Below are 21,240 nucleotides of genomic sequence, written 5' to 3'. Positions count from 1 at the left end.
TTTAATTCAAGGAATATGACGCTGGTGTGTGGAAGTGAACGGAGCTTTTCCCCCGTGATGGGCGTGGCCTATTTCATGCAGTGTCTCTATGACCTGTCTTGCCTGCAATACACATCAGAGCTACATAGTAGTTTAGTTGGAAACCAACAAAAAAGAAGATATTTTGGCCTAGCACAGCACGCTATCCCATCCCACACTGACACGGAACACCCCTCCCTGTGTTGCAGAATATGCTGTTTGTGGAGGTGCCGTCATACAGAGACCCGTCCGTCTGCCACCCGGTCAAAGTCAACTTCTACGTCATCAACGGCAAGAGGAAGCGCAGCCAGCCGCAGCACTTCGCCTTCACGCCACTGCCAGGTGAGGGAATTCGCACAGACGCTGCCAGATGCTTTGTTTCGCTCGGGACTTGAGTCACACTTAAGTCTCACTCACAGTGACTCTTGAGACTTGACTTGAGACTCGTCCTCAAAGACTTGAGACTTGACTTCAGTTTTGGGACTTTATTTTTGTGTTTTATTTTTTTTGGCCCATTAACATTAGGGAAATGTTTACTGATGTCATCCAATCAATGCTGATACTGTATGCTAATAGATAAAGGAGAGAGGATAATACAGTAGCCTTAGTTTTAGCTGCAGTGTTCTAAGCAGACTGGATGACATGCAGCAGATGATAGAACGCTCATCCATAAGAGACTTGAGACTTGACTTGGACTTGAGCTCAAAGACTTGAGACTTGACTTGGACTTGCAAAAAATGACTTGTGAGCATCTCTGTCTGGTGATCTTGCACGAATCCAGCTTCCTCACAAAGTTAGGTAAGAACGATGTTTTGACTCGATTAGGTTGTTTGATTATTGGATAGAGGACAATTGCATTAAAGGGACGGCTCACCCTAAAATCCAAAATACATATTATTTTTGAATATATGCATTTTGGATTTTTGGGTGAGCTGTTCCTTTAACCATCAGCAATTGTCTGAAGTAGAGACTGCTTCAGCTCCCTTCTCTTTCTCCTCCTCACAGTTCCGTCCATCAAGACAGAGCCCTTAGACGAGTACGAGGCGGGCCACATGGGCTTCTCCATGCCCCAGATCCTGGGCGTGTCCCCCCAGTCCTACTACCATCACCCCCGTGCCATCCTCCACCAGGACAACGGCCTGGTGTCCGGCATGGCCCCCTGCCAGCAGGGGCGCCAGAGCACCCACGACCCCCGCTTCCAGCAGCAGAGCCCGGCCATCGTCTACTCCCGCGCGGGCGGCAAGAGTCTGAGTGGCGGCCCCGGCCTGTACCAGCAGCAGCCCGGGGGGATGATGCCCGCCGACTCTCACCGCTCGGTCCTGGTCCACACCGGCTCCCCGGCCCAGTCCGGAGGTCCTGTCGGCGCCGGCCCAGGCCAGCACCCGTCCATCATCCAGTTCTCCCCCACCAACCACCACCTGCTCCGGGGGGGAGGAGACCCGCAGCCGCTCCCCGCGCCGCAGCAGCCCGACGACGACAACCAGCAAATCATCTACTGTGACGGCTACTCCTCCCCGCAGGCGGCCACGGCCCACTCCCCCACCCCGGCCCATGAGGCGGCCGTGCCCCAGCAGCAGCACCCCCAGCAGCAGCAGCACTACCCCACGGTCATCCAGCAGCAGCAGCCGTACGCCCAGAAGGGCCAGCAGAAGGGCCGGGGGGCGCCGCCCGGTTCACCCGGCCAGATGGAGGCGCCCCCGGGAGACGGGCAGAGGAGGGTGACGGTCAAGGAGGAGAACCTGGACCAGGCCTACCTAGATGATGGTGAGTGTAAGTTCATGCTTTTATACTCTGTGCGAGTGGGGAGCGCTTGTGGATTGTGTGTGTGTTTGTGTTTTTCTGCTAAAACATGAGCGAATAATCGTAAGGGTTTTTCCAGTTGTTTTTATTTCAGGCGCCGAAGAAACACTCATTCTCACGGCAGAGAAAATGACGAATATGTACGATTCATTTTTCTTAAGGAGATAGCCGTCAAACGCTGATAAGACTTTCCCTCAGAACAATTCGAGGATATTTACAATATCTGCGCCGCCACCTCCCATTTCGCAGGCAGCCCTTGTCCGTCCTGTGCGCGCGCGCTGCTATACAGCGTCCCTCTGAACAAGCTGGCACTGTTAAAACAAGGCCTTGCCAGGAGATGCAGTTATGTTCCACTCAAGGTGGAAATAACAGGGATTATGAGTCAGATGTTTATACTTACGCTTGTCAACCCCATTAACCCTGTGACAGAATTAATGTCAGCCCACATCCAGCAGCAGCAGCAGCGGCGGTCGGGAGGGCGAGAGCCTCTTCCCTTTGTGAAGGTCCTTCAAACGACAATACGACATGTTTTATAATTATAATGACCTCCCCCTGATAGCGCTGATCCCTATATAGTCTTTGGTCCACGACAAGCGGAGTGGTGGAGTTTTTTACGTTGGTCGCCATGCTGCTCCGTTTACCAGCGGTTTCACTAATGCTCCTTTTTGCTTGACTTGAGACTTGACTTGGACTTGAGCTCAAAGACTTGAGACTTGACTTGGACTTGCAAAAAATGACTTGTGTGAGCATCTCTGTCTCGTGACCGCGCACGAATCCGGCTTCCTCACAAAGTTAGGTAGGAACGATGTTTTGACTCGATGAGGTTGTTTGATTATTGGATAGAGGACAATCACATTAAAGGGACAGCTCACCCTAAAATCCAAAATACATATTATTTTGGAATATATGTATTTTTGTGAAGGTCCTTCAAACGACAATACGACATGTTTTATAATTATAATGACCTCCCCCGATAGCGCTGATCCCTATAGCCTTTTGTCCACGACAAGCGGACTGGCTGAGTTTATGTTAGTCGCCATGCTGCTCCGTTTACCAGCGGTTTCACTAATGCTCCTTTTTGCTTGTCGCGGGGTTCGTCTGGCACTGCCACACATCAGGAAATGAGCCTTTTTTCTCTCTCTTTCACAAAAAGAGAGAGAGAGAAAGAGAGAGAGAAAGAGAGAGAGAGGGAGAGAGAGAGAGAGAGAGAGAGAGGGAGGGAGGGAGAAAAAAGTGTCACTCTTGACCGCCTGGATATGTTGACACTGTTATGAAGTTGAAAAACAACCTCCATGGCAACCATTGTCAAAGCCGTGGAACGGGCTGCCTGGGAGAGCTGGGGAAAGCCTCTGTGTTTGTTGTACTTGGCCGGGGCTTCCCCCTTGGCCTTACGCCCCTCAATTCTGCGGGGGGAACCCACTAGAGGATTAGATGTTTTTTTTTTTTTCCAACCGCGCGATTCTGCCAATCTGGCACAAGCAGTTCCTATTTGCAGCTGCTGCTCTCCCCTCGATCTCCTCCACAGCTCCTCCAGCCTGATCCCTGTAAGATAGCGAGCGAGCGAGCGGGAGGAGGGCGGAGGGGAGTCCAACGCAGGAAAAGGGAAGGGGGGGGGGGCGGGGGGCCGCGCGGCGTGCGTGCGTTTCGGTGGAAAAAATGAAACGAAGACGAGAAGAGGCCAGCGATGGAATTTGTGTTTTTTGGACGGAGCGTGCAGGGTTTCCCTCCTCGGTAAACAGCAACAGGGGCTTTGGAGTTAGCGAGTTAGCGGGGAGTTATTAGGAAGAGGAAAACTGCGCCCACTGTGTTTGATCCTCCATGATCAAAAGGTGATGATGATAAACGGCCTGGCCCCCCCGCCCGCCAAGGTGCCTCTGAGGCTTTGTTCCATTTTGGCTTTATTCTAGTAGCACTTTACAGTAATCTCTGGAAATCTCATTAAAAAAATATAATTGCAGAATTAGCAGTTACTTTTTTATTTTGTATTAATTTTAATTTTAATTTAATTGCCTTCTTTCAAGCAAAGCACTGGAGGCTACTTTCACCATCGTTATCTAAATAGGCTTAAGAAAGGAACAGTGTTGGGGGTAACTCATTACAAAAGTAACATATTAGATGTAACTCAGTAATATAACGTATTACTTATAGGATTTCAGTAATATTATACCAGTTACTTTGTCAAGTAACTCAAGTTACAAATTGAGTTACATTTTATTAAATCAAAGCACATATTTAAAAAAGATACAATCATTTCCTAATCAAACTGTGTGTTTTTATGCAAATAACCACTATAGATGACAATAACAAAGGAAAAGAACAACATTTAGAATTTTGGATTGTTTACACTGACTTCAAGACGGTTGAAGTTATTTTTTGGGATGGTTCCGGGGCGGCGATCTCATTAGGCTGCTGCTGTTGTTTTGGTCAAAGTAATGCAAAAGTAGTGTCATTAGTAACGAGTTACTCTACACAGAAAGTAATATTGTAAAGTAACTTATTACTTTCAAATGAAAGTAACTAGTAATATGTAGTATATTACATTTGGAAATTAACTTGCCCAACACTGGAAAGGAATGACGACAACAACAATAGAATGATTGGTATTTATGTAATACCAGTTAAGATCATTATGCATTAGGGCTGCAACTAACGAGTATTCTCATTCTCGATTAATCTGTTGATTATTATTTTTATTAATCGATTAGCTATTTGTTTTCTGCACAACCCAAAGATATTTGCTTTTTACTGTCATAGGGGAGTAAAGAAACCAGAAAATATTCACATTCAAGAAACTGTGATCAGAGAATTGTGACTTTTTTCCTCCTTAAAAAAAGACTTAAACCGATTGATCGATGATCCAAATAGTCGGCGATTAATTGAATCGTTGACAACTAATCAATCGTGTTGTTTCTCAGTATCATGCTCCTCCCACACAGGCCCGACAACAGTAAGGGTTGGATAGTCCGTTCCCAGGTTATTATCAGACACATCATACATGAATCCTGATAGTCGTGAAGCCGCCGCCCACTCGCATCATGGGTGCATGTAGTGTCTAGTCACCGCTGAGAGAGAAAACCGGGGCTGCCCCATATTCAAAACATTTTTCAAATTTAAAACAAAGTCCTGCATGAGAAGATAAGGAGGGGCAGGGCGAAAAGCCCCACTGTGATTTACTGCAAACGCTGTTGAGGTGTGGGCATGACCACACAACAAGCATTTATTTGGAACCATCAAAGACACGTTCAACCCCCCAAATAACAAAGTCAACCGTAGTCATCCTGCTCTGTGTTTCACTCTGTGCTCATTTTTTGAAACAACGAAGAAGCCACATCCTGGTATCGTCACAGTCTTGCGGTGCACAACTGTCACATCTCCTCCGAGCCGTTTGAACTGTTGTCACCTTTAGAATGCCAAATGAAAGTCAGGTATTTCACTCTTAAGTTCAAGCAGAAAACGGGGTTTGCACCTCCTCCCACACAAGGGGGTTTGCATCCGCCGCCTCCGTAGCTGTTCCCATGCTAGCGAGTGAAGGCAAGTTCCCCTCCTCGAACACTTGTCAGTTGCCAGTAGTGATAGTCGCTTCCGTGACCTGCTTATCAATTCTCTGATCTGATCGACGCATCCTGGCCACAATCCCATTCATAATGAGCCCTAGGGCCGGGTTATCGGTACCCGATAACGAAATTACCCAGTGCCAAGTAGTATCGAAAGCTTCTCCAGTCAAACGATACCCTGCGTTCGATCCTTTTTGTACGCAGATCTAGGAAATATGTTGTGTTTGTATGGATTTGCTGGCAGCCAATCACTGCAAGCGTTCTTTGATTTAATCGCCACGTGTGATTGGCCCACTACCGCAGCAGCTACGACCCACATAGTGCGTGGTGGTGAAGTCGAGCGCGGTGTGACGGAGTTCGCAGTTCAGTAAGTGTGGGGGGGGGGGGGATATCGAATGAAGATTAAAAAATTACAGATAAAAAATATACCGGGAACCCCCTCATTCTGATTTGTGATTTTGGGCTAAGCTTGATTGTTTCCACGGTAACGTGCTTGACTTTTAAATTGATAGAATGTAATCCATGAACCATTTTAGATTGAAAGCATAAAATATTTTTGTTGAACTATGAAGCTTTTGCACACACAAAAAAAGTTTTTATTTCTATTTTCCTGAAAGCCTTTTTCACGGACCCCCTGGCAAAGTGCCACGGACCCCCATTTGAGAACCGCCTCTAATTGGTATCAGTATCACTTTAAGGGAACTGGTACTAGTATTGGTACTGGTCGATTGCCAGCCCTAAATGAGCCTAAGATTCATGATTCATAAATGATAAAATATATATATATATATATTTAGATCTGTTGAAGTGAACGAGGTGCCTGGCAGAAACCTACTTTTTCCGGTCAGACAACGGAGGCTACACAAAAGTTGCACCCGGCCACACGTAGTTTGTGTGAAGCGCACAGGTTGAGAGGCACTGGCGAGCAGCTCTCCAAAGGCTGAGAGAGAGAGGCACAGATTTAGTGGGTGTGGAACACAGCCCAGAGGCAGTGGAGCAGGTGAAATTGTTCCAGCAGAGCAGATCAGGGCCGGAGAGATAAGGCACACAGTAACGCATTAGTCTCAGCTCACTTCCATCCCATTTAAGAGGCCAGATTAAATACACCACCTGCCATCCCCTCGGATATACAGACGGTGTTACGGCCGTACAAATGCTTCTTCAAGAAATGGACACTGTTTTACGTACGCCAACCGCTTGCTCGTTCTGCGAGTTTGCTTATTTAGGGAGATTTTTGGTACGTTCAGCTTCTCTAGCATTCAGACACAGCATCTGAGCTTTGATTGGCAGTTAGCTGACAGTCATTCATACCCACTAGGGCTGCAGCCAACGGTTATTATCATTATCGATTATATTGATGATTTTTTTTTCAATCAGTCGATTAATCACTTATGGCTCATTTCCACCGCAGGTAGTAGCGCGATCCCGCTCCGCTCGACTCGATAAATTGTCTCATCCCACCGGTTTAAACTGTCCCAGCCCGGGTTGTATTGGAGTCGAGTCGTGCTACTTTTCGTACCTGCCTCGTCGGGGTTCTATTCTGTCAACCCGGGTTCATACGGTGACGTGAAAACATTGTAGACGACTGATTGGCCAGGCAGAATCGTGTTTACTCTACTGACTGTCAATGCGCTGCATACCAGTTTAGTGGGCTTACATTCTCTTCTGTTATGTTATTTCCATCAGTCTTTGTGTTGCTGCCTTCGCCTTTGTGAAATAAAGTCATGGCGGTGGTTTCAATCGTTTTCAGAGTGAAAAAAGTCCGCTGCTCAGCAAGCTCCTGTAGTTAGTTGAGCTGCAGCGCTCCGCTAGGCCGCAGCGGGTGTTTGGTGAAGCCGCGGTCTTGCCTGAGAGGCCGCGGGGTACAGGGCAGGCTTCACTCTGTTGCGCCTCTTCCGTCCGCGCGCAGCGCAGCGCATGCCTGAGTTTGACTAACTACAAAGTGATATCCATTTTCCTGGCCGATTGTCACATTCGCCCATGTCCACTGTAGGTCATTTAGAGGCACCAGTATTTCATAAACAGTTTAAAAGTTCTGTGGATGGATTTAATTGTAACGTTATGTCTACTTCGGCTATAAGCGAAGGACAGATATGCGGGGGCGGGGGTGGGTGGGGGCAGATGATCCGCGGTGGAAGCAAAACGTCCATCGAGCCGAAACGATTAGAGCCGAGTGGGGACGAGCTGTGCAGGGCTGTTAAATGTGGTGGAATTGAGCCATAAGTCTTTAAAGTGTCAAAAAAAAGACAAATGCTCAAAGGGATCGCAGGTTCATATCCATGTAGGAACTATTTTCTTTTGCAGTCTCATGTAGGAACTAGCTAGCAGCTAGCGGCTGTAGTTCGGTCAAAAGAAAATAGTTCCTACATGAAACCGCTCATAACAAGGTATGTGGATTAACTTGAGTAAACGGGGGTCATGATTTCTGGAAAGCGACATTGCTGTTGAGTTTATCAAATGTATTTCTTTGGCACTTTGAGCACCACAAGCCGAGTGCCATCCAGTTCCATTGTATTGGAGAGAAGGCAGAAACTCTGCGGCCGATATCTCCAAAACTCAGGCAACTCACACAAAACGATATAGATGGATAAATAGCACTACAGGTGAGAGGGAATATATGTATTTCGGATTTTAGGGTGAGCTGTTCCTTTAATCCACTCACATGCAACCTGTGAACATACTGTACCCCCCCCCCCCCCCCCGCACACACTGTACCCGCTCCAGCTCACAGCGGGCAGTGTGCGGAGACTGAGTCAGCTACTGTACCGGGTGTCTCTCTCTCTCTCTCTCTCTCTCTCTCTGGTCGGTAAACAAGCGTGCTGATTGGTCCCCGGCAGGCCCAGACACTCACCTATTGTGCAGCCCCCCCGGTCTGAGTGTTCCCCTGGACCAGCCTCAAACGGCCGCTCCGTGCCAACCCTTCATTAAGCCGGAGTTAAAGCCTGTACTGTACAGCATGTCGGCCCGCTGCGGCGCTCCCCTCCCGCTGCTCCTCTGAGCGCGTTTTATGCTCGGGGAAGAAGGGGGGGGGAAAGGTCCGCCGTGAACCCCGTGGCAGCGCCAGGGAGATGAAAGTTTTCGTTTAAGGCATCAGGTGTCCGAGGGAATTCCACTAGAGACTAAAATAAACAGGCTGTGCCGAGGCTGTGTGTGACGACAGCGGAGCACCCAGTTTGGCTGCGCCCGCACTCGGTAGGCAGCTCCGGCCTATAAAAATGTGCTTAGTGTCGAGTTGCTTTAATGGGTTTATTATTTCTCTTTCACACATCTGTAAGTGATCGGGTAGAACGGCAGAAGGAGAGAGAGAGATAGACACTGGTTTGGTTTGTTGGTGAGAATAACACCTCTCTCTCTCTATCTTTCTCTTATCCTCTCTAGAGCCATATGAAATCCGCCCCCCCCCCCTCAAATTCTGTTTTATTTTAACCCCAAATTCATTTTTTTTTTATTAAAATTTTAATTGAGGTGTTAGGAGTGATATGTTTTCTTTTTTTGACGACTTGGCTCTCTCAGACAGCCTCTTTCGACATGTTTCTCATGGTGAAAACTAAGTTGTGAGGTGCAGTAAGGGTCCCACGCAAGGCCGACCCCCCCCCACTATCAAAACACCCCAATCGAAAACTGAATCGTTTCTCTAGGCCTCTTTTACAATTCTGAAATCATTTAGGTCACTACGATCATTAGATCTACTTCTTATTTTGATCATGATGCCTACTTAGTCCCATTGAGATTAACAAACTTTTACAAGGGAGACCTGGTCAAGACAGCAGCAGCACCTTACAGTGGACAGATCGACGAATAAAAACATTTCATGATGCATAGATCAGTGGTTCTCAAATGGGGGTCCGGGGACCCCCAGGGGTCCTTGAGGGGGTTCCAGGGGGTCCCCAGCCAAAAGGGGGGTAAATTATTTTAGCTATAATTCCATTCATAAGTAACACAATGACTATTGTGGTCATGGGGTTTTAGACACTTTCTATAATAAAACATCTAAAAGCATCAATCTTATTATCATATGGGGGACCGTGGGACAAAATCCTATTAAATGGGGGTCCGTGGTGGTCTAAGCTTTGTCAGTTTAGGGGTCGCTCATGTGAAAAGAATTGAGAACCACCGGCATAGATGGTGTGAGACACAAAGGAGAGTCGACCTAATTTGATCTGCAACTAATTTTAAACGAGTACACTGAAACTACATGTAGTAAGTAAATAATTGGCTTACAAACTACCGTACATACCACCATTTGTATTTGAAAAGATATTTGAGGAAAAACGGCTAAACGGGTGACTCCACCTCCTAGTTAAATTCAGTGTTGGGGGTAACTCATTACAAAAGTAACATATTACATGCAATATATTACATTTAGCAGTAACTCAGTAAGATAACTTATTACTTATATGATTTCAGTAATGTTATACCAGTTACTTTGTCAAGTAACTGAAATTACAAATTGAGTTACATTTTATTAAATCAAAGCACATATTTAAAAAGATACAATAATTTCCTAATCAAACTGTGTTTTTATGCAAATAACCACTATAGATAGCAATAACAAAGGACTACTTTTAAATGAAAGTAACTAGTAATATGTAGTATATTACATTTTGAAAGTAACTTGCCCAACACTGGTTAAATTGCCATATGCCCAAATGAATCCCAGTACAACCCATCGCCATGGCTCTAAACTCATAGACATGATATGTACTGTGTGGATGGCATCATAGACATGATATGTACTGTGTGGATGGCATCATAGACATGATATGTACTGTGTGGATGGCATCATAGACATGATATGTACTGTGTGGATGGCATCATAGACATGATATGTACTGTGTGGATGGCATCATAGACATGATATGTACTGTGTGGATGGCATGGTTACAAAGCAACAAAGCTTCTTCGGCCCACGTCGAAGCGCTGGTATTAGTCATCGGTCCTAAAGAGTTCCCCGAGGCGCGGGGCGGGCGGCACGGTGGGCAGCGGTCCGCGGGTCGGAGTGCCAGTGCACACAGACGCCCAGCGCCCCATCACCCCCCCCCCCATCCCTGGCCGGCCTGATACAGAGCAGAGCACAGAGGATGTGGCGTATCTGGAGAGACAGCATGTTACGCATACTACACATTCCAGCCTGCCCGAACTGGTCCAGAGCCGTGTATATAGAAGAGTCGCGACACCTCCAGTCACTCCAATGGACCAGTATTTTACTCTCAAGAGTTCCAGGAAGTAAGGTTCTGGATTAAGCAGCACTGTCGAGTTGCAGCAAAATGGACAGTTTGTGTTGTACTTTTATTTTTTTTATTTTTTTTTTATCAAATTGTACATTATCAGCTTTATTTTAGCATTCAAAAGTAGCGCGAGACCCCTTCCTGGCTGTTTATTGGCTAATGATGAGTCACACATTTTGGTCCTCCGTTGATGCCACTCTCTCTCTAGAGGAAACTAGTCCACGCTCCTCCATTATGTCCCCCCCTCCCGGTCCAATTAGGACCAATGTTGGGCAAGTTACTTTCAAAATGTAATATACTACATATTACTAGTTACTTTCATTTGAAAGCAATAAGTTACTTTACAATATTACTGTCTGTGTAGAGTAACTCATTACTTATTACACTACTTTTGCATTACTTTCACCAAAACAACAGCAGCAGCAGAATGACATCGCCGCCCCGGAACCATCCCAAAAAATAATTTCAACTGCCTTGAAGTCAGTGTAAACAATCCAAAATTCTAAATGTTATTCTTTTCCTTTGTTATTGTCATCTATAGTGGTTATTTGCATAAAAACACACAGTTTGATTAGGAAATGATTGTATCTTTTTTAAATATGTGCTTTGATTTAATAAAATGTAACTCAATTTGTAAGTTGAGTTACTTGACAAAGTAACTGGTATAATATTACTGAAATCCTATAAGTAATAAGTTATATTACTGAGTTACTGCTTAAAGTAATATATTACATGTAATGTGTTACTTTGTAATGGGTTACCCCCAACACTGATTAGGACTCACAAAGCTCTGACTCGTGCTGCTTACTTTGTTCACTGAGGCTCTTAACTCATTGAGTGCCAGCCACTTTTGGAGAACGGACGCTCCCAGTGCCAGAGTTTCAGAGCTTTTTTCAGTGATTTCTCGAGGCCCACAGAATATTGTGTGATATTACTATGTAAACAATGAACACGCAAAAAGAACGATGAGACTCTTTTCTATCATCAGCAAAAACAGGTTTATTGATATCATTTTCCGTTCTTTAGTTATCAGCCGGAGAAGATAGCTTGATTTAACAAAAAAGAGCAGTTTTTTTCTAGAAGCTGAGATAATGGCCCTTTTGTGAAATTAAACATTTCAAACACATCACTGACTCTGAAGCTAATTTTCTGATGTAGTCACACCTCAAAAATAATTTCCTTCAATAAAACAGTGAAGGCCAGGGAATTTTGTTTGGCAGAATAATATTTTTAGCTGCAACCAGCAGCGCTGGCCCCTGCGTGCGCTGCTGGTTGCAGCTTCTTGCTGATCTTGATTTGCTGCTGGTGGGCATCGGATATTCTGGCTTGCGTTTGCCAACCCTGTCCTGCTGCCTGGGTCTGTCTGGGTCAGTGTTGTGTGCTGCTCTGCGTGCCCCCCCCCCCCCCCCCCCCCCCCCCCCCCCCCCCCCCCCCCGCCCCGCTTCAACTGCACACTCCTCCTGTATGGGAGGTGGCTCTCTGCTGAGTTTGCTCTGTCTGCACTGTGAAGGGTGCGCGTAAAATAGGTTATAGACCTCCAATAGCTATAATATTTGTACAGGAGAGGCAGAAGGCTTTGATCGACGCCCCACCGTCAAAAAACGCAATTGACGAACATGTCCGTCCTTGGCACTCTACGTTACTATTTGAAATGACGAACATGTCCGTCCATGGCACTCAATGAGTTAAATTGCTAGACAGGTATATATAGAGGCTAATAGTATTGTATTTTCTTTTTTATTATCATTAGTTTTTTTAGGTAAGGTGGTCTACTCTAGGCTGGGCTTTTCCAGACCTTTCAAGCGGCATATTGTTTTTCTTGTACCAAACCACACATCTTGTGTCTATTTTTAGAAACCACACAGGTACCCCTGCACATCTTGTGTCTATTTTTAGAACTTTGAAACTGTGAAAGTTTCCATTTGAACTCCCACCCATCATGTGTGCACTGTCAGTAGAACAGGAAGCAATTGCCTATATAGGCTTTAGCATAGCTCTACCCCTAGTGGTGACTCGACACCAATGCAGCGAGCGATATTTATACAATACTGCGCTGCACACAAATCAACCACAATGATTCCACAATTTTTCAGTATTTCACGAAATACTTCACTTTCAATGTTGTTCAAAAGGTTCTGTTTGGGGATTTCGTGGTAAAAAGACACTCAACATCGATCTGGCTGCAGCGTCCGGGTAATGCAGCGGTAGATTCCCTGCCTAGCAACATAAGGGTCGCGGGTTCGAGCCCCCGTCTTACCTCCAGCTTGGTCGGACGTCCGTACAGGCACGCACAATCGGCCGTGTCTTCGGGCGGGAAGCCGGGTTAAGGGGATATGTCCCGGTCGCTGCACAAGTGCCTACATCCTGCTCGTGAAACTCCTCGCTGTCAGGTGAAAAGAAGCAGTTGGCAGCGGCACATGTAATGGAGGAAGCATGTGCTAGTCTACAACTCTCCCCCAGATCGGCAGAGGGGGTGGAGCAAACGACCGTAACAGCAGGGAGAATTGGCCAAGTGCAATTGGGGAGAAAACCGGGGGGTGGGGGAACTGAAAAAAGTTGATTAAAAAACGATCTGCCCTTCTCACTGTCTAACTTCTCTCTTTCTCTCTCTCTGCTCCACAGTGAATGAGATCATACGAAAGGATCTGACTGGTGTCCAGGCCAGAGGGCAGACATAGAGGAAGGACCTGAGCAGGAAATGACACCATGCGCCCCAACGCCCGACCCCTCCGACCCTGCAGCGTGGTGACACCCCCTTCACCCACCCACCCCTCTGCCCATAGATGTCACCTCCCTGCCGCCATGCTGCCGTTTGCTTCAACGCCAAACACCCGCCCGGGCTGAACCCAACAGGAACACACCTTCCAGCGCCAAACACCCGCCCGCCCGGGCTGAACCCAACAGGAGAATGTGCCTTATTTTGTTGACTTCATTTTCAGGTTTTAAGCAAAGATGCAGAAAGCGAATGCGACGCAACGGGGGTGAAATAAACAGGTCCCCCCCCCCCCCAAAACAGCAGCAGCCATCTTACCCCAGGCAACAAACTCACATCCAGTTGGCTCCTCCCACATCCACGGGAATGATAATTATGTAGCATGTCATTTGTTTCACAAGAAATCTGAGATTTCTGTTTTTTTTTTCGAGAAAAGTAATGGGTTGTTGTCAACAGGTTGACTTCTTGTACCAAAAAGTCGCCTCAATTCTAACGCTCAAATATTGTAATGTTCCTTGTGGCCAAGCCCTCTATTTTGTCTAGTATATCTCTATCTTTGTATGCGGTTTTAAAAGATTGTCTTAAGCTTATACTTTGATCATCTCATTTTCGGTGCAGTTTTGTAAGTGAAAAGAAGCGCACACTGCCTTAAACATATACCAATGAACTGTCGTGGCACCTCCTAATATGCACTGTTTTCAATAACGGGGGTCAATGTTGTTTCTTTTTATATATATATATATAATATTTGAGTCATGTGAATAATGTACTATTTTATAGAAGTAAAATATGTGTTTGCATTATATTCAGGTGACATGCCAAAATGGCTTCACAGGGGCCTGTGATGCTACAGCTAACAGCTTTGGGGCTACGTTTTAAAATTGAGATTCGTGCTAACTTTGTATTGACAATCATAAAAAATAAAAAAATAAAAAAGATCTAGATTCCGACTCACTCAAGCCAAAGTGAGCGCCCTTTGTGTGCCAGCTGTGCTCTTTGTACTGAGTGTCGTGCGTCCAAAATGCCTCGCGCTCAGGTCTGAAGGTGGTTTCCTCGCTTTTCTATCAAATGTTCGTCCATTTTATTTGTAGTTCTCTTAATGTTGATTGTAATAACATCTGTGTCTGTTTACGCAGTCCCACAGAGCATATCCAAAGCCTATTTCTATGTATAACGTTTTGTGTATAGTTAATTGAATTCTGAGTTTATCTATAAAGACAATTGTTGTACTCAAATCTTAAGTGTGTGCCTATGCAGAGGCGTCATGTTTGCAGATGTAGTGTGCTTTTACTTTTCCCACGACAATCCCACATTTTTCAAATGAGATATATTTTTTTCAACATCTATTTTTCATGACACTTTTTTTACGCACTGTAAGCACGTCGAAACAGAAAGTTTTTTAGAGATATATGGATATTTCATGTGCTAATCGAGCTTGCATTGATTAAGAAATAGTTGTAGTTTTCAAAAGTAAAACTATTTTTGTAATACTTCACAAAGTGAATTGGAGTAAATTATAAGTGCCAGGTGCCATTTATATGACTGTAAAGAAAAACAAAGTTAAAAATGTAAGTAAATAATTTAAAACATGTTTAAAACGTGGTAAAAGGAAGACTGAATCTCCATGTTTGATGTTTGATATGGACCTATTTGATAGAATATAAGATTTTATTTTGTAATATTAGTAAAGCTGATATTAATAGATCCGTTAAGTAAAGGATCCCCCCCCCCCATTGAGCCATTCTCTCAATGTGCAGCACAAGTGTGTTTGACATTTCTTGAATGTATATTGAATCGTTTTTTTTCCTTTCTGTAAATATTAGATGGAAAGTGTATCATGATTGTCTGTGTCTTAGTTAATAGTTAGAGTACCCTAAAATAGGAAAGATTTGTTGTGTGTAATGTATCTTTTAACTGTCAGTCTATTTGTGTTTATAGTATACACAAAGTTGTAGCCAATGCCATCAGTAAATATGTTTTAATCGGTTTTATTATAAGGGGAAACTATTTTCATAAAGAGCAACAGGGGTAACACTCAAAAGTAACCATTGTTCACGTGTCATAGGCCGATAGTTACTGGTCTTTTTTCAAAAGGGAATGAGGATACATGAAACTTACAAAAGTATCCCTCAATAGTTTATATTTTGTATTATTTTGCAAATCTCTGGTAATGAAAAGGTTATTAATACCATCTTATTTTGTTTTTCTTGTTGGTAGTCATTCTATTAGTCTATTACGAGTCTGCTAGACTTTGTGTGTCTCCTTAAACCGTTCCTGTTTCATCCTATTTTTGTATCCTTAAAAAGTAGCAATAAATCATAACCATATACATTACCATCACGGCTGTCCTGTTTTGATGTATGACTGTTGTGCAGTTTCTTTCAAATGAGAGTCATAGAATGAATAAACAACAACCAAATCTATCAATCCGTATATTGTGGCTAATTGGAGAACATAGGAACATCTGGAAATTCCGTGCTATGAATTGTTTGACCTCCACTAGAACTTTGGTACTTAAAGGAACAGCTCACCCTAAAATCCAAAATACATATACATACATATACGACCTGTATCCAGATAAGTTAACTGGATACAGGTCGCATTTAAAAACCCAGGTGTAAATGGGGTGTAAAGGATCTGAACACAATGTGAGCCAGACTACCTCCAGATGTGCTCAGGCAGATCTGATCACATCCTGATCACGATGCATTTACACCTTGCATTAGCATGCACTTTTCCTTATCCAGATAGCATCCAGATAATGTATCCGGATACAGGTCACATTAAAAACCAGGTGTAAATGCGGTATAAGTCTGGACTCAGACTCTGATTCTGACTCGAGATATAGTGACTCAACTACAACACTGCACTGAACATTATGGCCTCAACACTAAGGCCATGTTCAGACTAGGAGGCCAAATCCGATTTGTGAACTCGAATGACCTATTAATGATTCTATCCAGATTGGTTTTATGAGTGTGGACGCTCCAAGTCTGATTTGTGTCACTTGTCCCAACCACATATAGAGGTAGTTTCCAATCTGCTTTAGACTGATGTGACTTCAGTGTGGATGACCTGATCACCCAAATCAGATTTGAGAGTGTCTTTTTCAGGAGCGCGATTGTTTGGATGGCGAGAGATGATGGTAATTTCTCGTGCTTCTGCGTTGGAAAGCACCTTCAGAGCTAGTTGTTTACTGATGCCTATGTTGTTACCATAGCAACCCATGCAGATTATGCTCATTGTATCTGGACACACAGATCCGACTTGAACACTTGCCCAAATCAGATTTGTGGCAGTGCGGACACACTCCCAAATCAGATTTGGGAAACCAATCAAGATAATGATGATTAACGACTTTAGCAGCAAATCGGATTTGCCTGTAATGTGAACATGGCCTAGGATTGGACTTGAAATGGTTAGTGGAGCTTTTACCAATGAGTAGGCAATAGGCAGCATCTGCCATTAGCTCTGTGGTAGAGACAGCTCAAACTAAGGTGCCTCCTCACTCTGTTTAGTGGCTGTTATGGTAGAGACAGCTCAAACTAAGGTGCCTCCTCACTCTGTTTAGTGGCTGTTATGGTAGAGACAGCTCAAACTAAGGTGCCTCCTCACTCTGTTTAGTGGCTGTTATGGTAGAGACAGCTCAAACTAAGGTGCCTCCTCACTCTGTTTAGTGGCTGTTATGGCAGAGACAGCTCAAACTAAGGTGCCTCCTCACTCTGTTTAGTGGCTGTTATGGTAGAGACAGCTCAAACTAAGGTGCCTCCTCACTCTGTTTAGTGGCTGTTATGGTAGAGACAGCTCAAACTAAGGTGCCTCCTCACTCTGTTTAGTGGCTGTTATGGTAGAGACAGCTCAAACTAAGGTGCCTCCTCACTCTGTTTAGTGGCTGTTATGGTAGAGACAGCTCAAACTAAGGTGCCTCCTCACTCTGTTTAGTGGCTGTTATGGTAGAGACAGCTCAAACTAAGGTGCCTCCTCACTCTGTTTAGTGGCTGTTATGGGAGGAAAAGTTGACAATTAGTTAGACCCACAGCAGACAGTGACTCATCAAGGCCCCCCAAATAAACCAGCTCCCCTCCTGCCTGTCCTGAGTTCCCCTGGTACAGAACACGCTCACAATAAGAAGACCTGTTCTGCTGTGGTGTCGTGTCCCACCTCCTCCTCCTCCCCGCCCCCTCCATGTTTGTTTTTAAAGGAACACTCTGCCCATTTTCAACCAGCTTTGTATCATTAGAACATCAGTAGTATATCAGAAAACTGTAAACTGTTTTGAAGTCTGTCATTTCATTTGACAGTTATTGAGTGTTAAAGTGTGGACCAGTGACATCACTGGTCCACACTAGCTCAAATTAATAACTCATTAACTCAAATCAACTCTCAATAACTGTCAAACTAGATGAATGATGAATAGTTTGACAGTTATTGAAAGTTGATTTGAGTTAATGAGTTATTCATTTAAGTTAGTGTGGACCAGTGATGTCACTGGTCCACACTTTAACACTCAATAACTGTCAAATTAAATGACAGACTTCAAAACCGTTTACAGTTTTCTGATATACTACTGATGTTCTAATGATACAAAGCTGGTTGAAAATGGGCGGAGTGTTCCTTTAAGAATTTATGCGGCACTCCTATCTTACAGTGGAGAACCCAATAATATGTGCTACAGTAGTATTGACATAGCCGCACGTGCTCGTGCACACAGGCACGCGTGCTTCAGGCCTCCGTCCGCTCCACCCCTCCCTCGCTCAAACAAATAACAACAAGGCGGTTGAGCACATGCCGAGCAGCCCTGTTGTTGCCGTGGAGACGGCTTGTTTGGAGCCCTGGTCCCCTCTGTGAATGAACCTTGTGTTCAGGAAGTTCTCTGGCTATGACATCACCGTCCGCGGGTGAAAAAGCAACACGTGGGCTTTCTCGGGGGGCGAGCGCTTTTCAGCCCACTCTTATAAAGATATGCTGACGATGACTCACGCGCCCTTTTAGCCACGGATGGTGTCATGTGTTCGGACTGCAGATTTGACTGTGTGAAACGCAACAAGAATGAGATACACGATCGCTTCCATGGAGCTGGCATTTCATTCACATCCCTTTTGTGTTGTTTCAAAGGGAGCGCCCTGATGCTGAGGGCTTAGTATGCCATCGTAAGAAACTGACCACAAATGTTCAAAAACGGCACGGTGGCTCAGTGGTCAGCACTGTTAATTGCCTCACAGCAAGAAGGTCCCGGGTTCGAACCCCGGTCCGCCCCAGGTCCTTTCTGTGTGGAGTTTGCATGTTCTCCCCGTGTTCCTGTGGGTTTTCTCCGGGTGCTCCGGTTTCCTTCCACCATCCACCAAGACATGTATGTTAGGGTTAAGACTCCTGTCAGTGCCCCTGACCAAGGCACTGGCAAAAAGAACTGGAGTTGGTCCCCCGGGCGCTGCACTGTGGCTGCCCACTGCTCCTAGTTCTAGGAAGGTTCCTAGTAGAGGATGGGTCAAATGCAGAGGATGAATTTCCCCATGTAGACAATAAATTATAATTTAACTTAACTTAATCTCATATGAAGCATGATTTCAAATCAATATTCTTACACATTTTGCATTGCATGTTCAATGATGCCGCAGGACGTAAAGAAATGAAAGCAGTCTGAAACCTCTGGGCAGTTAGGCCATGTTCACACTACAGGCAAATCCGATTTGCTGCTAAAGTCATTAATCATCATTATCTTGATTGGTTTCCCAAATCTGATTTGGGAGTGTGCCTACACTGCCACAAATCTGATTTGGGCAAGTGTTCAAGTGGGATCTGTGTGTCCAGATACAATGAGCCAATCAGCCAACATACAATGTTTCTGGCAGTGTTTGCATGTCTGATCTCTGCTCTTCAAGTCCCTGCCACCCCTGCAAAAGACACTCTCAAATCTGATTTGGGTGATCAGTGCGTCCACACTGAAGTCACATCAGTCGAAAGCAGATTGGAAACTACCTCCATATGTGCTTTGGGACAAGTGACACAAATCAGACTTGGAGCATCCAGACTCATAAAACCAATCTGGATAGAATCATTAATAGGTCATTAAAGTTCACAAATCAGATTTGGCCTCCTAGTCTGAACATGGCCTTAGAAGCTCAGTGTAAGCACTCCTCTGACCAGTCAGGTGTCTTGACTGTGACTTCTCACCTCATGAAAGCCCAAAAAACATCAAACCTTCTAAAATGCTCGGGTCAACTGCCGACCAACAGTAACGGGCTGTTTGTGTGGAATAAAGTTGGGATTGTCCAGCTGCAGACACTTTCTGAAAACCCAACATCATTTTCTCAGAGACGTGAGTCACTTTCCTGGGCTTCAGGTGTAGGCTACACCTCAGAGAGCTGTGCAAATAGACCTACCACTCTGACTCTGATTGAACTGACTGAGATGCAGCACACATTTCATGCAAGATGCTAGAGAACTTTATATTAAAAATCAAGGAGAGATACGAAAAGGGAAAAAGGTGGATATTCTATTTTAAAGATGTAATTGACTATCTATGGATCTGTTGCCTCCCATTGAATATGACTGTCCGGCCAGTAGCTTCTAACTGATGATCTAACTGATGATCAATTCATCTAAACTGTAAATGAATGAACAAAGCAAGACATAGAAAATAGAAGGGTTACATAGAGCAGTCGTTCTAAAAAAAAATCCACATGAAGGACCCCTAAACTAAAAAATTTTTGACCACGGACCCCCATTTGATAGGATTTTGTCCCCCATATGATAATACGATTGATGCTTTTAGATGCTTTATTACAGAAAGTGTATGAAACCCATGACCATAACAGTCATTGTGTTACTTATGAATGGAATTATAGCGAAAATAAAGTACCCCCCTTATGGCTGGGGACCCCCTGGAACCCCCCTCAAGGACCCCTGGGGGTCCCCGGACCCCCATTTGAGAACCACTGACATAGATGTAACCCTTCTATTTCCTATGAACATGGTGTATGTTCATGTTCATTCCCTGTATTATAGCGACGACTAAAGGCCTTAAAGGGGAAAGCAGCACATGGTTTGTTCTGCCTCTCGCCTGCAGAGGGAGACATGAACTTAACTTACGCATGTCTGTCAGAAGCACCAGAGCTTTTTCACAGCCCTCAGGTCTGGAACAGAGACAATTACAATGACTGCTAATGACATGTCATGTTGTAACATAGCATGTCATTAGCAGTGATGAGGATGTTTTCTGCCTGATTTATTTTTTACCCCTAAATTTGCTCTCTTCAGAATTGCAAATTGAATCTGAAGGAGCACGTGTGGTGTGAGCCTTGTTCTCACTGAGGCGTACAAAAGCCTCTTTGACACAACAGCTGCAAAGTAATTTATGCTTCTTCTTCTTCTTCTTCTTCTTCTTCTTCTTCTTCTTTTTTTACCTATTTAAAGAAGTTTTAACATTTTGTGAATTTTCTTTCACCCCAAATTCAGTTCACATTCCAACAAATGGATTGTGGCAGTATAGAAGCAGAGCTATATAGAGAGGCAAAGTGAACGTCACTTCCTGCTTCAGCACTGTCCCAGAGATTTTCTTCCGCAATTTATTTTCCCATAGACATTTCGTAAAATGCTTATAAAAATAGTTTTACTTGTTCAAACCAAACAGTTCAGATATATTTAGGAACAGGAGAGACCACATACCATTTCACTAGTAGGACCAAAACGTAAAGAAATTGCGGATTTAAAGAAAATATTTTTTCTGTTTTTTTTTTTTTTTTTAAGTTTTGGTCAGAGTTTAATTGTTTAATTGTTTATTGTGGATCCCCATTAGTCTACACCAAAGGTGAGACTACTCTTCCTGGTTTCTAAATATAGCTGAACCGTTTGGTTCAGCTATATTTGGGTCCCTGGTAAATCTCTGGTACAGTGCTGAAGCAGGAAGTGACGTTTACTTTGCCTCTCT

General features: G+C 44.5%; 1 protein-coding gene across 2 annotated transcripts in view; it reads left to right on the top strand.

Moving 5' to 3' along the window:
* nfatc2a (nuclear factor of activated T cells 2a) overlaps positions 1-15,617 on the top strand; it is a 32,032-nt gene extending 16,415 nt beyond the window's left edge. The window contains exons 8-10 of one of the 2 annotated variants that reach the window (XM_083656866.1): positions 228-360; positions 1,024-1,782; positions 13,223-15,617. In XM_083656866.1, the coding sequence (XP_083512992.1) occupies positions 228-360; positions 1,024-1,782; positions 13,223-13,278 (948 nt within the window). In that variant the 3' untranslated portion in view covers positions 13,279-15,617. Of the gene's footprint in view, positions 1-227; positions 361-1,023; positions 1,789-13,222 lie in introns of both variants that reach the window. The other variant, XM_083656865.1, reaches the window with a different exon arrangement.
* The last annotated feature ends 5,623 nt before the right edge of the window (positions 15,618-21,240 follow it).

This window comes from Poromitra crassiceps (genome assembly GCF_964638095.1).
Source record: "Poromitra crassiceps genome assembly, chromosome: 20".
Lineage (NCBI taxonomy): Eukaryota > Metazoa > Chordata > Actinopteri > Beryciformes > Melamphaidae > Poromitra > Poromitra crassiceps.
This window is presented reverse-complemented; position numbering and strand designations above follow the sequence as displayed.